This window comes from Rhinoraja longicauda, chromosome 11 (assembly GCF_053455715.1).
Source record: "Rhinoraja longicauda isolate Sanriku21f chromosome 11, sRhiLon1.1, whole genome shotgun sequence".
In the NCBI taxonomy this organism is placed as follows: Eukaryota; Metazoa; Chordata; class Chondrichthyes; order Rajiformes; family Arhynchobatidae; genus Rhinoraja; species Rhinoraja longicauda.
Window position 1 is genome coordinate 26,093,828 of NC_135963.1, and position 13,890 is coordinate 26,107,717.

Consider the following 13,890-nt stretch of genomic DNA (forward strand, 5'->3'; position numbering starts at 1 on the left):
CTTCCCTTCTCAGGAAAACAGTCCCAGCCTCTCTGACACAACCTGGCAAGTGTCGTCCCTCAGGAACAACTAGTAATCTTTTCTTTTCTAGAACTTTTCTAGATCCCTCCTGGCCTCACATTCTACCTGTAAGGTGGCAACTAAATACTGAGGACACCAGTGTTTAAAAAAAAACCATCAATGTGAATTCCTAAGATTTATTTTTACTTCTGCTGGAAATCTACTATTAAATCTGCTTGCAGCAAGTGATGAGCTGTGTCTGATAGCTTCATGACAGATTTTTATCCACAGAGATTATATCAACATAGGAAACAAAACTATTTGCCTAGTGACAGAACTCAATTTGTCTCTTCTGATTTTCATTGAATAATTGCAAATAATTAAACATTAATAATTGAATATTCCTTAATAACTTCAAGGTAGGTATCATAACTTAGTTTAAAGGAAAGGATACGTTATTCTGAGCCATGCCGTCAATCTAGTGAGAAACAAACTAGCTCCTTGAGCAAACTGTAATTCCAACTCTGGACTTGTTTTACCTTTACTTGTATTTATAAAGTCTTTAAGTATTTGATGTCGGATATCTTTGGTGCCATGGTCCCAGTCCTGCAGAAAACTCATAAATTTGGAAATTTCTATTTGCTCTGTTGACAAAGTCATTTTCAAAGTTTCACAAATGGCTCAGCAGCTGGAAAAAATAACATTTTAAATTCACACTAATGCAAGCAGAAAATTGTAGTTCACAAATAGAGACATATATTAGGCGGCGGGGGGCCGAGAGGTGGAAAACAGGACGCCGCTGGCGGGACAAGTGGGGCGGCCGCAGTTCGGCCCCGGCGAGGAGGTTGGGCCATCGACACGGGGCGGTCCTGGTCCAAGCGGCTTGAAACGAGCTCCTGACGAGTTCCCACCTGTAAGGTGAAGGTGACAGTCCCTCTTTTCAGCACCTGGAACGGGCCCTGGTACCGGCTGAAGAGGGGGGCAGTGGGAATCCCTTCGGAGGAACACGAACTCACAGTCCTGCAAGTCCGACGGGACGTGTACTGCCGTGCTTCCGTGACTGGAGGCCAGGACTGGAGCCAGAGACCCCACCCGCGCCCGGAGGGAAGCCAAAACCGACGGGACGGACGGCGGCAAGGCGGGGGTGGAGGGAAGAATGTCACCTGGCACCCGCAGGGGCGAACCGTAGACGAGCTCAGCCGAGCTCAGCCGAGGATGTGCCCAGCTCAGGCCACCCAGTGCAACGCTAGGGCCCGTGCACAGGAGGCCGCCGAGGTGTCCGACAACAGGAGCGCCTCCGGCCAACGTGTAAAACGATCGACCACCGTCAGCAGATGAGTATAGCCCCTGGAGTGGGGCAACGGGCCAACCAAATCCACATGGATGTGGTAAAAACGGACGGGGGGAACCTCGAATTTCTGGTACGGGGGCTGACAGGCCGAATTGGCATTTGGACGGGTGGAGGATCAGGCCGTGGTCTTGCAGCCTCTGGAACACCGTGCGAAGGTGGACAAGGTGCTCCTGGACTGAACGACTGGCAACCAAAATGTCATCGAGGTAAATAAACACGAACGGCAAACCTCGACCCACATGGTCCATCAGACGCTGGAATGCCTGGGCCGCGTTTTTAAGACCGAAAGGCATGCGCAACCACTCAAATAACCCGAACGGAGTAATCGTAGCCGTCTTTGGAATGTCCGGCGGGTGGACCGGGATCTGGTGATATCCCCGCACCAAATCGATCTTGGAAAAAATTGTAGCCCCCTCAAGGCTTGCTGAGAAGTCCTGTATGTGAGGGATCGGGTAGCGGTCCGGCCGGGTTGCCGCGTTGAGTCGCCGGAAATCCCCACATGATCCCCAGCCCGCAGATGCTTTGGAGACCATATGCAAGGGGGAGGCCCACGGGCTACTTGAAGGCCGAACAATCCCCAGCCTTTCCAAGTTGAGGAACTCCTCCCGAGCCATGGCCAGCTTGTCGGGTGGGAGGCGCCACGCCCAGGTAAAAACCGGCGGCCCCTCGGTAGGGATGAAATGGACGACTCCATGCTTCTCGGAAGGTGCATCAAACCGTTGAACGAGGAGCTGCGGGAAGTCGGCGAGGACCACATCAAACTGACCGGGCGCCGTAGTGATGGCCTGAATCGCCGGGCTAGGTGGAGCGGCACCTAGAGGAGCAGCAGGCTCCGTACTGCTAGCCGAGGGTTGCAGGCCCCTCCCTCGGACGTCTGCGACCAACGAAAAAGCCCAGAGGAAATCCGCGCCCAAAATGGCTTGGCCCACATCCGCAACGATGAAATCCCAACGGTAGGTCCTGGACTCGAAGGACAGGGACATGGCCCTTTTACCGTAAGTGCGGATGGGGCTGCCGTTGACCGCATTGAGGGGCGGGCCCTTCCCACCTGCTCGAACTTCACAGTCGTAGGGGGGCACAATACTCACGACCGCTCCCGTGTCAACCAGAAAGACGGTCCCGGTGCCTTGATCCGTAGCGTAGAGGCAGCGGTTGCAGCCGATCGAGACTGCCTCTACATTCGATCGGTCGAGGCATTTCCCGGAAACGAACACGGGGCCCTGCAACTTCGGGCCTCACTGCCCCACCACTTATGGAAAAAACACCAGCCGCGTCTGTGCGGCCCTGTTGCTTGCGCCCGCTGCCAATAAGCAGGTGCTGCAGCCCCTTCTTGGCGGGCTGACTGCGAAATGGCAGCCGATGCGCCGCCATCTTGGCCGCTCAACCGACTGCTGCTGGGCCTCGAGACCCGATTAACCGAGTCGTCTCGGGTGGGACGCTCCGTGACGAGCGCGTCGGCTTTCTCGGCGAACGCTACCGGGTCTTCAAACGAGACGTCCGCCAACACTAACCTGACGTCCCTGGGCAGTTTCTCCTGGAATGCCGCTTCAAAAATCATACACGGCTGGTGGTCGCCCATCAAGGTGAGCATCTCGGTCATCAACGCCGATGGTAGCCGATCCCCCAGCTCTGGTAAATGGAGGAGCTTCAGAGCCCGCTGGTTCTGGCTCCAGCCGAAAGTCCTCAGTAGGAGCCTCTTGAGCCCCACGTACTGCTCGGTTTGGGGAGGGTTGGTCAGGTACCGACCCACCCACGCGACCACCTCCGGCTGTAGGCAGCTCACCAGGTGGTGGAACTTCTCCTGGTCCTCCTCCACCCTCTTAAGATGGAACTGGGATTCTGCTTGCACGGGCTGATGGGCCCAGAACGGCGGTAGGTGAATGCCGCTCGCGCTCTGCTGCCCACTGCTCGCTCCCACCTGTGACATGCTGCTGTGATCTTCCGATCACGTCGGGTCACCAATGTAGTGAGTCCGAAACCGAGTGATGTTGCCAACGGAGTTTATTCTGCAGTTCAAAACCCATGACAAACCGCAACACACTTTAGTTCTGGACAACGCACTAACTACAACCTAATCTCTAGAGTTTGGCGCTAGACTGATGAATTCCCCGCGCTGCCGCAGCTCGTGACCCGCTAGCCAATCCGAGGGTTCGAGACCCCCTGGCCAATCCGTATGTCCCTACAGTTTCCTGTTCGGAGTGTGGAACAGCAGTGAATCCTTAGACTCAATTCTGCCTTTATGGGCTTATGCACTTCTCATATCTCCTTATTTATCCAACTAAATATATCCACAAGTAACGCTAGGTTATTTTTGCTTGAATTCCTCCGTAGTTTCTTAAACTGTCCCTTTTAACATTGAAAACAAGGCTAATAAACAAAATAAAATCAAAACCGAAAATGCGGAAATAAGTCAAACGCCATAAACGGCAGAACTAATAAATATATAAGTTAATCATATCATATCATATCAATGGTTTCCCTGAACTCAAACAGTCGTTATCGTTCCGAGGAAATCACTAGGTGCTGAAGTAAGTCAGCGGCTCAGGCAGCATCTCTGGAGAACATGGATAGGCGACGCTTCGCTGAACACCTGCGCTCGGTCCGCATTAACGCAACTGATCTCCCGGTGGCCCAGCACTTTAACTCCCCCTCCCATTCCCAGTCTGACCTCTCTGTCATGGGCCTCCTCCAGTGCCATAGTGAGGCCCGCCGGAAATTGGAGGAGCAGCACCTCATATTTCGCCTGGGCAGTTTGCAGCCCGGTGGTATGAACGTCGACTTCTCCAACTTCAGATAGCTCCTCTGTCCCTTCCCCTCCTCCTTCCCAGATCTCCCTCTATCTTCCTGTCTCCACCTATATCCTTCCTTTGTCCCACCCCCGACATCAGTCTGAAGAAGGGTCTCGACCCGAAACGTCACCCATTCCTTCTCTCCCGAGATGCTGCCTGACCTGCTGAGTTACTCCAGCATTTTGTGAATAAATGGATAGGCGACGTCCGGGGTCGGGCTCCTTTCTCAGACTGCTTCGATAACACGTTTACCTGATTCAGAAAGTTGATTCTTTTAATTTCACATTTATTTCGTTTAACTAGTTTTGTCGATGGGAACCAACAACAGTGCAACCGGCCGCGGAAGGGGGGCGGAGGAGCTGTCCCACTGTTGCAGTACAAAGGGGGCTGGAGTGGACCAATGTGAAGGAGCCGTGGCTTCATGTCCGAGCAGCCTGCCTGAAGCGGTTGCTAAGGAGACACAAAATGCTGGAGTAACTCAGCGGGACAGGCAGCACCTCTGGAGAGAAGGAAAAGGTGAATTGTTTCTTCAGACTGAAGAAAGGTCTCGACCCGAAACGCCACCCATTCCTTCCATCCAGAGATGCTGCGTGTCCCGCTGAGCTTGCTCCAGCATTTTGTGTCCACCTTCGGTGTAAAGCAGCACATCTGCAGTTCCTTCGCACTCATTGCGGTTGCTAAGGAAGTGGCGGCCCTGTCAGAAGCCGCTTCCGCATTGGCTGCCGAGCGGGGCTGGTGTGGACCAATGGGAAGGAGCCGTGGCTCCATGTCCGAGCAGCCTGCCTGAAGCGGTTGCTAAGGAAGTGGCGGCCCTGTCAAAAGCCGCTTCCGCATTGGCTGCGCCGGGGTGGTTTTTGCCGGCGGTGACACCTCGGGCCTCCGGGTTAACCATGGGCGACACGGAGCTGGAGTACTCCATCGTTTTCCCCGATCCCTCCGATTCAGGTAATTAATTGAGGTTGCTGTCCGATTCACGGCAATCGTTTTGAAAGGCAATCTCTTTCCGTGGCGTCCCGCGAATACAGGGAAATAGCTTTCAGGCAGCCAGCGGGGAAATAGCAGTTACGGAAGATCACTAGAAACAGGTCATCGATAGGTCATTTGGCCTTTCAATCCTGCTCCGTTAGATAGACAGTTATGGTTGATCATCTACATCAAGGCTATTTTACTGAAATCAGCAAAAAAAAAGCAAAGTGTCGGATGAACTTGGTGGGTCGAGCAGCATCTGTGGAGGCTGAGGGATTTCGGGTCGGGACTGTATCTTTGGTCGGGACTCCGCGTCAGGACTGAGGGGGGTGGAAGGAACTACAGGCCAGTGAGCGGTGGTGGGAAAGTTACTGGACAGTGACACAGGATCTACCAACGCTTTGGTCTGATTATAGATAGTTAACAAGGCTTTGAGTGTGGGAAATCATGTCTCACAAATTTGATTTACGTTGTTTTGAAGAGGTGACACGGGTTTGACAAGATGGGTGGAGGATGTTATCTACGTGCACTTCAGCAAGGATTGTGACAAGGTCCCACATGGTAGACTATTTAGATGGGTTAGATCACGTGTGATCTAGGGTAAGTTAGCCAAAGGGAAACAGAATTGAAAGTGTTATTGGAGTGTTATTCAAATTGAAGGCTTTGTAACCAAGTTTGCAGATGATGCTAAGTTTGGTGATGGGGCAGGCAGTGTAGAGGAAGTAAGGACTCTGCAGAAGGATTTGGATAGGTGAAGAGGGGAGGGGGAGGGAAGTGGCAGATGAAATCCAGTGTAGCAAATTGCATAGTCATGCATTCTGGTAATAAGAATAAAGGTGTAGATTATTTTCTAAATGGAGAATCCAGATATCGGAAGTACAAAGGGACTTGGGGGTGTTGGTTGAGGACTCCCAAAAAGTTAATTTGCAAATTGAATCCATAGTAAGGAAGACAAATTCAATGCTAGCATTTATATCATGAGTACTGGAATGCAAAAACAGAGATGTAATACTGACACTATAAGGCCCTGATCAGGCTGCATTTGGAATAATGTGAGCAAATTTGGGCCCTATATCTGAGGAAAGATGTGCTGCCTCTGGAGAAGGTCCAGAGGGGGTTTACAAGAATGATTCCAGCAATGAGTGGGTTAGCATATGATGAGTACTTGACAGCACTTAGCCTCTACTCGCTGGAGTTTAGAAGGTTGAGGGGGGACTTCATTGAAACTTACAGAATAATGAAAGGCATAGATAGAGTGGATGTGGAAAGTATGTTTCCACTAATGGGAGAGTCTAGGACCAGAGCTTATAGCCTCAGAATTAAAGGGTGCTCTTTTAGGGTCTAAAGGGTCCTCAAGGTGAGGAGGAAATTCTTTAGTCAGAGGGTAGTTGATCTGTGGAACTCATTGCCACAGAGGGCTGAGCAGGCCAAGTCAGTGGATATTTTTAAGGCAGAGATAGCCAAATTCTTGATTAGAACGGGTGTCAAGGGTTATGGGGTGAAGGCAAGAAAATGGGACTAGGAGGCAAAGTCAGCCACGATTAAATGGCAGAGTAGACTTGATGGGCTGAATGGCCTAATTCTACTTCTATAACTTGTGAACTTGTGACTTCTTTGATTTTTCTTGTAGTTTGTGCTAAATATTTCAAATCAGATGTATAATCCATTCACTACTGATGTTGCTTTTTTATGCTTCTTAACTTGTAAAAGGATAGTAAAACTAGAATTTGGTTGAGCAGAAAAGTCAAATAATTTCTGAATATATATGTGAAAACAATTCAGTTTTATCACAAATTCTTGTATTAGTTTTCCATCGCTCTCTATTAATTTATACCCTTTTGAATTGAATTGTGGATTACTTTGCACAATGTATTATTCAGAGTAGACAAACAAATCTTTCAAACTCCTGCATTGAGCAAGATAGACATTCATTCCCACATCAGTTTGAGTTTAACTGAAATCTGAATCCTTGGAAATGGAAGGTGAATATGGAAATAGAAGGTGAATATTCAAATATTCAAGATGCTTGAATGTTCTATATGATCCCATGTTTCAACAAAGCCAAATTGTTTAAGATTGGAATCTGAATACAAAATTATTTTTATTATATTGAAAATTATAAAATATAACTTTGTGTATTTCAGACCTTAAAGAAGACCCTGTGATAATTTTGTTGGGTTGGGCTGGCTGCCAAGACAAACATTTAGCCAAATACAGCTATATCTACAAAAATCAGGTTGGTGTTGGGAAATACAGCTTCTCACATGTATGGATATCAAAATTGTTCAAGATTTATTTGTGGTTGGCACACGTTATTTAGGTTTTTCAGATTGTATGTTAGAACATTTAAAAGGCTAATAAAGACATTTGAATCATAAAGACAAAGGAGATGGCAGATCTGGATAGGAAAGGTTTAGAGAGATATGGGCCAAACGTGGGCAGGTGAGACTGGTGTAGGGGTATCTTGATCATCATGAGCCATGTTTTGCTGAAGGGCCTGTTTCTGTGCTGTGTTACTCTGTGACCCTTTTCCTTCCAGTAATGACTGTTGACTTTCAAACAAAACTTTCTAAAAAAGTTTAGCAAACTGGCAAGATCTGTTCAGAGTGAAACATAGCGCTAAAGTCAGGCAGTGAGTGCTTCCAGATGAGATGCATGGTTATCAACGTGAAAAGTTAACCCTGTTTTCCTCTTATCATAATCATTGTCCAACTTGCTGAGTTGGATCATTTTCTGTTATTTTCAATTCCAACATCTGCAGCGATTTCCTGTTTAAAAATGTACGAAAGAGGAATGGAGTATATCATTCATATCCTTGTATCCTATGTTGCCACTGCTTCTTTATCCAGTTATCTTTAATGTGTGAGTTTTGGTTACTGCCACAAAAAATAACCCCTCTCTGATTTACTGTATTTTGAAGAACTCGTATCTTTACTGATTTTATATTGTGGGATAATAGTTTCCCTTTTTAAGTGAATGTATTTAAATAATCTCTGTGCTTTTCTCAATCACTAGGTTTATCAGGAAGCACAAGATAAAACTAAATTAATATTTGTATATGGTTTTTTTACCTGAACTAATTTGCATCAACTTGCAATTCATTAAATCGAACAGAATCCTATTCGACATTTATGAATTAATTCCTCCTTGTATATTATTCAAAGAAAGACAAGCCTTTAAAAACATTTTCACGCAGGCTTTCACCTCTCACAAAGCAAACCTGTCATCCAGAAATGGATGGCCTTTATCTTTGGGGAGTGAGACCATATATACCACAAAGGCTGGTATACTGTTTGCCTAAATCTGCTTGTTAACCTTCAGTCATTCATATACATAACAACCAACATAATCGAGGTCCTTTCCTACCCTAGTCATTCCTTCTTCTCCCTGTTCTCGTTGCGCAGAATTTTCCAGCAGCTTGAAAACACACACCAACTGACTTTGGAACAGCTTTTTCTCTTTTATCACACTTCTTAAAGAGTCCTTCCATCAGCTAGGGTATAGTCTCGATTTTCCAACCTACATCATTGCAGACATGGGACTTTTTCTCTGGAACTGTTTTGCTACAATGCTGAGAAACTATATTCTGCACTCTGGGTTTTTTCTCTTTGCTCTACCTTTTGTACTTGTGTTTGGCTTGATTGCCTTAATGCACATATTATCTCATTTTATTGAATAACACAAATGTTTTTTAATGTACATGTGACAATAATCAACCTAATGCTAAACTATAGATGCTACATGGGTAGATAGCGAGGTGAAAAAGACATATGGCGTACCATGCAAGACCTTGTCAAAGGCCTTACTAAAGTCCACATAGACAAAATCCACTGCCCTGCCCTCATCGATCTGCTTATGACCTCTTCCAAACCTATCAGATTGGTGAGACATGATTTCCCACACACAAAGCTATGCTATCTCTAATTAGTCCTTGCCTGTCGAAATACTGGTAGATCCTATCCCTCGGAATCACAGAGGATTTGAGAGGAAAGTTATTTTTAACAGAATAGTTGAGAATTAGAACTTCTGGAAGTGTTGGAGTCGGATACAATCACATCTTTTAAGAGAATTTTTGACAGGCACTTAAATAGGCAAGGCATTAAAAGGATACAGGCCTGGTGTAAGCAAATGAGATTAGTGTAGTTGGGCACATTGTGGACAGAAGGCCCTATTTCAGTGTCATACAACTCTATGATTCTATGACCCTGATATTTTCTCAGAAGATATAGGTCACTTGAATAAAATTGTCCACATGATAAAAGATATGTCTATTTTGTTAGCTCACCTATAATAAGAACGTATTCCACAATTTAAAAAATCTGGCATTTTACCATATTGCAACCTTCACCCCTACTTCCCAGATCTGCATCTTTAATTCAATTACTTCAGTAACATTCAATTACTACTTTGTTTCTGAGATGTTGACAGTCAGTCCATGTTATTACTGAAGTTACCATTATCTTCCTTTTTTAACATATTCACCTGGAAATTGTAGTGAATGCATTATATGCAGTGTATTGAACGATATTTACTTCTCTTATTACAGGGCTGTGTGGTCATCAGATACAGTGCTCCATGGCGGCAGATATTTTTCCCAGGAATCTTCAGAAGAAATCTCCGCTACATTGCAAGAAAACTCTTAGATCTTCTGTTTGACATTGGAGTAGAAGAGCATCCAATCTTGTTCCATGTTTTCAGTAATGCTGGCAGCATGCTATATCGCCACATTGTCGAGCTCTTGGTCAACCAAAATGAAAATTACTTCACAAAGTTTAATGTCATAGGGACCGTTTTTGACAGTGCACCTGGAAATAGGAACTTACTAGGTAGTGTCCGAGCTCTGAATGCAGTTTTGGGTTCTTCAGTCAACAGTTTTGTGAAGTGTTTTGCTCTTCCTGCTTTCATCTTGATGGCAGTCTTTCAAGTTTTGTTCTACCCGGCAATACAATTTTTTTCCCTATCACACTATGATGCTTTGAAAGTGGACCCTTCAAGATGGCCTCAACTTTTCTTATATTCCAAAGCAGATAAAATAATTTCTTACAAGGATGTAGAGGAAATGATAAAAGCTAGAAAACGGTTAAATATTGAAGTGCAATCATTGGATTTTAATACATCGCAGCATGTAAACCATTTTAGAGAATTCCCTGATAAATATTCTATCAGCTGCATCGGTTTCTTCACAGAATGTGTTTGGAAACATTTACCTAAATACTATGATGAGAAACCATTGAATGTATTATAAACAACTCATAACCCAATACACCAAGCAAATCATTGCAGTTGGCCTTAATGCAATTGGCTGGCTGGGGTAGGGAGGGTGGGGAAAAGAAGGGAGGGATGATATGAAGTCGGTCAGTGTCCCGCTTCTGATTGTAATTTGGAATTTCCAGGAAAGTTCTCATGTTAAATTTAAATGGGGTAACAGTAAACTCATTTATGGTATCCTTTGAAATTAATGCTTATGCTAATGCTTGTAGCTGTTTTAATGAGTTTTTTTTAGGTTCTCAGGATCTTCGAGAATGGATGACAAAGTGAGGTGGACAGCAGAATTTCTTTTTAATCTTCAATGGATGGATACCTTGCTGGATATGACCATATACACACTATAATGATTTTAGCTCCTGAATATTTGGAAGGAATGTCAAAGCTGTGCAATGCCAGTTCAAAGAGTCATGTTGAATTTGCTGTCGTGTTCTGATAATACATCATAAACCAATCTTTAGCTTATTTTTATTTGTACACTGGCCCACAAGAAAATAGAAACAGAAGTAGGCCATTAGGTCCTTCAAGCTGCTCAATCATTTAATATGATCATACTAGATCTATGCTGGGCTCAAATCATCTGCTGTGCCATTTCTCCATACCCCTCTATTGCTCAATCTATCAAATATTTATCTTTCTTCACTATAAATTGTAATAGTGATCCAGTTTCTACCAACTGCTGGAGCAAAGAATTCCAGAGACTCACTGCCTTCTGCGAGAAGAATGGTGTGAGATGACTCCCTATGGCATTTAATACTTTGTGTTAAAATATTAATGCAAGATTCTGAATTGTTCATAGATTGGGGAATTTGTTTTTTTCAAATTGACTAATTCCCTTCTTAGCAAGATCAGCACTTAGTGGCTTAACCTCATTTGGGAATATGGTTGTTTGTCTTTTTCTCAAACCATTACAGACTCCATGCTATGTGTGCTGCATTGTTGTCAGGCTGGTATTTTCAGGATTTTTGCCTAGCAATGAACAAATATCAAAATGTATGATATGGAGAAGATGGTGCTTTCATTGTCTGCCATATCTTGCTTTCATTGTTCTGGTGGAAATTGTGGATTTTGACATAGCTGTTAATAAACTATGGAAAGATGTAGGAGTGCTCTGCAGAAAAAGATTCATGCAGGGTTCAAAGTCAAATCGCTCTCTGAGTAACTTCCTGCAGTCATTCAACCCTTTGTGATCTAGGTTCTGCTAATTCGGGCATCTTCCTCATTTCACTGCACTGTTAATAATTGTGTTTTCAGTCGTTTGTCCTCTGGAATTCTCAGCCCCTCTTTAGCTGATCTTTGAAATGTTTTTCTGTGGCCAGGCTTTAGGTCACCAATTCTAGCTTCTATGGCTGGTTATATTTTATAACCAGCCATGGAAGTGTCTTGAGATGTTTTGAAATGTTAAACATCTCGTATGAATGCAAGTTGTTTTTGTTCTGTTTCTGAATAACTTGACTAACAAGGTTCATCAAACTTTTAACACATCGCTATAATCATGTAATTCCATTAACCTCTATAATTTGTTTTGTGGGGCATCTTGGGTTTTGGGTTCTTGCAGACCTGATGTCAATGCAAGTGCATTGATTGTTTTGCTCTTTGTACTACTCTTGATGTATGATTGATACATATTTATTATTAACCCCCATAGCTACTGCAAATTGAGATCCTTCTGTTTTGGTAGCTTGAATATCCCCAATTTTAAACAGGATTTAAACATTTAGTGATCAGTATCCCTGTTCTGTGTATAGACTTTGTTCTGTTTCATGTCTTGATACATAAAATAGTAGTAGGCTTTAGTTGGTGAATTTTAAACCACCCGAACAATGAATCCAAAGCTTGTTAAATAAAATGTCTTCAACTTTGTCGTAACAATGCAAGAAGAAACCTCCCCTCTATCTTTTAGTTATTTATTTTAATTGAGTGGTTGAAGGTAATAGTTTTGTTTTATAATGGATAAATCTTTTCAATTTTCATTCTCTGACTGTGGATTGTCAGTGCTTTCCTAATTCCTCAGAGATGCATCTTGGCTAGTCAACTTTAGCAGCTGTTGCACTAATTGAATTGCATTTGTACTTGCATGTCTTTATTATCTGAGATTTATCAAAAACCAAATATATTGTACATTTATCAAAAACATACCTCTCCACTTTGTCAAAATGGACAGTGGAAACTATTCATGATTAGATGTTTTATACTTTTGCATAATTTAAGACTGTGTATAATAAACTGAAGTTTAATGTTGGTAAAACCAAATAAATAATTGGTTGTATTATTTCCAGTTATTAAGGGGCGGGGCTGCATGGCAGCAGTTAAACTTAGAACCTCTCATCCCTTTTAAAGTCAGAATCTAAAATGTGTTACTTTGTTCTGTGAGTGTACAACATTCATTGCATTGCTGAAAAAAAATTGTGCAGGATTTATATATAAAACCAATTTTGAAAAGCTTGTCAAGTGTCATCTAAGTTCAATTCTTATTCTCTGAATACTTCACTTAAACCATCCCTTAAGGTTGGTTGAAAAGCTTAGCAATCTTACAAAAGATGTTTTAAGAATTAGCAACCATATGGTTTCTCAACACTTTTGCAATTCAATAATTGTAAGATATTATGGCTTCAGCATGTAGGTAGAAACCAGCACAGTTTTTCAGTACACTGTTGCCAGTTCTTTATTTTGCAAAAGTACACTGTGCATACTCACACATATTCATGAGACTGGTAACATATAGAATATATCACATGACACAAATCATATCATTATAGTACTCAGTTCTTAAAGTTACAGTTACCATTATACACTACACTGCTCTCCCCTTAGAAAGTAAAATAACTTGTAAATTAGACAAACAAGAATAATTTTATAAATTTAATCTCCTGAGTGGTTTAGGAGGAGTGTCGGGTTGTGGTTCTAGAGGAGAGTCAAGTTCGGAATCATTTACCTTTGTCTACTTTCTTTGGAGATTCTGCTCTCACATCTGAACTTGGAATAATACCAAAGTCTGACAGATCTGCTTCTTCGTGTATGCTTTGCTCTTGTACTGGTTCATCCCTTGCTGGGATCATATGGTTTATGTGCACACTTCTAACACATCCTCCCATTTCTACCAAGTACCTCCTGTTACCACACACTTCAATGACTGTTCCCACCTCCCATTTGTTTGCTTTGTAAGGGGGGCTCAGAACACAAAACCTACATTCCTTTTAATTTCCACCATAATGACATTTCTGATTAGATTATTTGCATTCAACCTTGGGACATAAGTTAGATAGAACCAAACTCAGTCTAGTTCTGAGCCTTCTTTTCATGAGAAATTCAGCTGGCGTATATCCTGAGGTAGATTGTGGCGTGGTACAAGACTTACTTCTACAACTCTGACAGGTGCTACCGGGTGGCACCGTCAGCGGGCAGCCTCGCCAACGGTCTGTCTTTTTATTATTTTTAGTGTGTTTTAATATTTGTGTTAATGTTCTCTGGTTTGTTTTATGTGGGGGGGGGGTCAGAGGAAACCTTTTTTCAATCTCT

The 13,890-nt window shown here is 43.6% G+C and overlaps 2 protein-coding genes across 2 annotated transcripts in view; one reads left to right on the forward strand and one right to left on the reverse strand.

Annotated features, from left to right (window-relative positions):
* Positions 1 to 4,474, reverse strand: part of armh1 (armadillo like helical domain containing 1) — a 30,664-nt gene extending 26,190 nt beyond the window's left edge. The window contains exons 1-2 of the mRNA XM_078407959.1: positions 4,393 to 4,474; positions 455 to 688 (exon numbers count right to left, since the gene is read on the reverse strand). Of these exons, the coding sequence (XP_078264085.1) occupies positions 455 to 660 (206 nt within the window). The 5' untranslated portion in view covers positions 661 to 688; positions 4,393 to 4,474. The remainder of the gene's footprint in view (positions 1 to 454; positions 689 to 4,392) is intronic.
* Positions 4,475 to 4,934: 460 nt separating this feature from the next.
* Positions 4,935 to 10,415, forward strand: tmem53 (transmembrane protein 53). The gene is made up of 3 exons (XM_078408512.1): positions 4,935 to 5,085; positions 7,251 to 7,342; positions 9,653 to 10,415. Exons 1-3 carry the CDS (start codon positions 5,031 to 5,033, stop codon positions 10,349 to 10,351), a joined length of 846 nt encoding a protein of 281 aa, XP_078264638.1. The 5' UTR covers positions 4,935 to 5,030; the 3' UTR covers positions 10,352 to 10,415.
* The last annotated feature ends 3,475 nt before the right edge of the window (positions 10,416 to 13,890 follow it).

What these genes read in the sequence shown, in the direction of transcription:
- tmem53 (XM_078408512.1), top strand. Translation starts at nt 5,031, where the DNA reads ATGGGCGACACGGAGCTGGAGTACTCCATCGTTTTCCCCGATCCCTCC. An exon ending in CCCCGATCCCTCCGATTCAG is followed by an intron (nt 5,086 to 7,250) that starts GTAATTAATTGA and finishes TGTGTATTTCAG; the next exon opens with ACCTTAAAGAAGACCCTGTG. An exon ending in GCTATATCTACAAAAATCAG is followed by an intron (nt 7,343 to 9,652) that starts GTTGGTGTTGGG and finishes CTCTTATTACAG; the next exon opens with GGCTGTGTGGTCATCAGATA.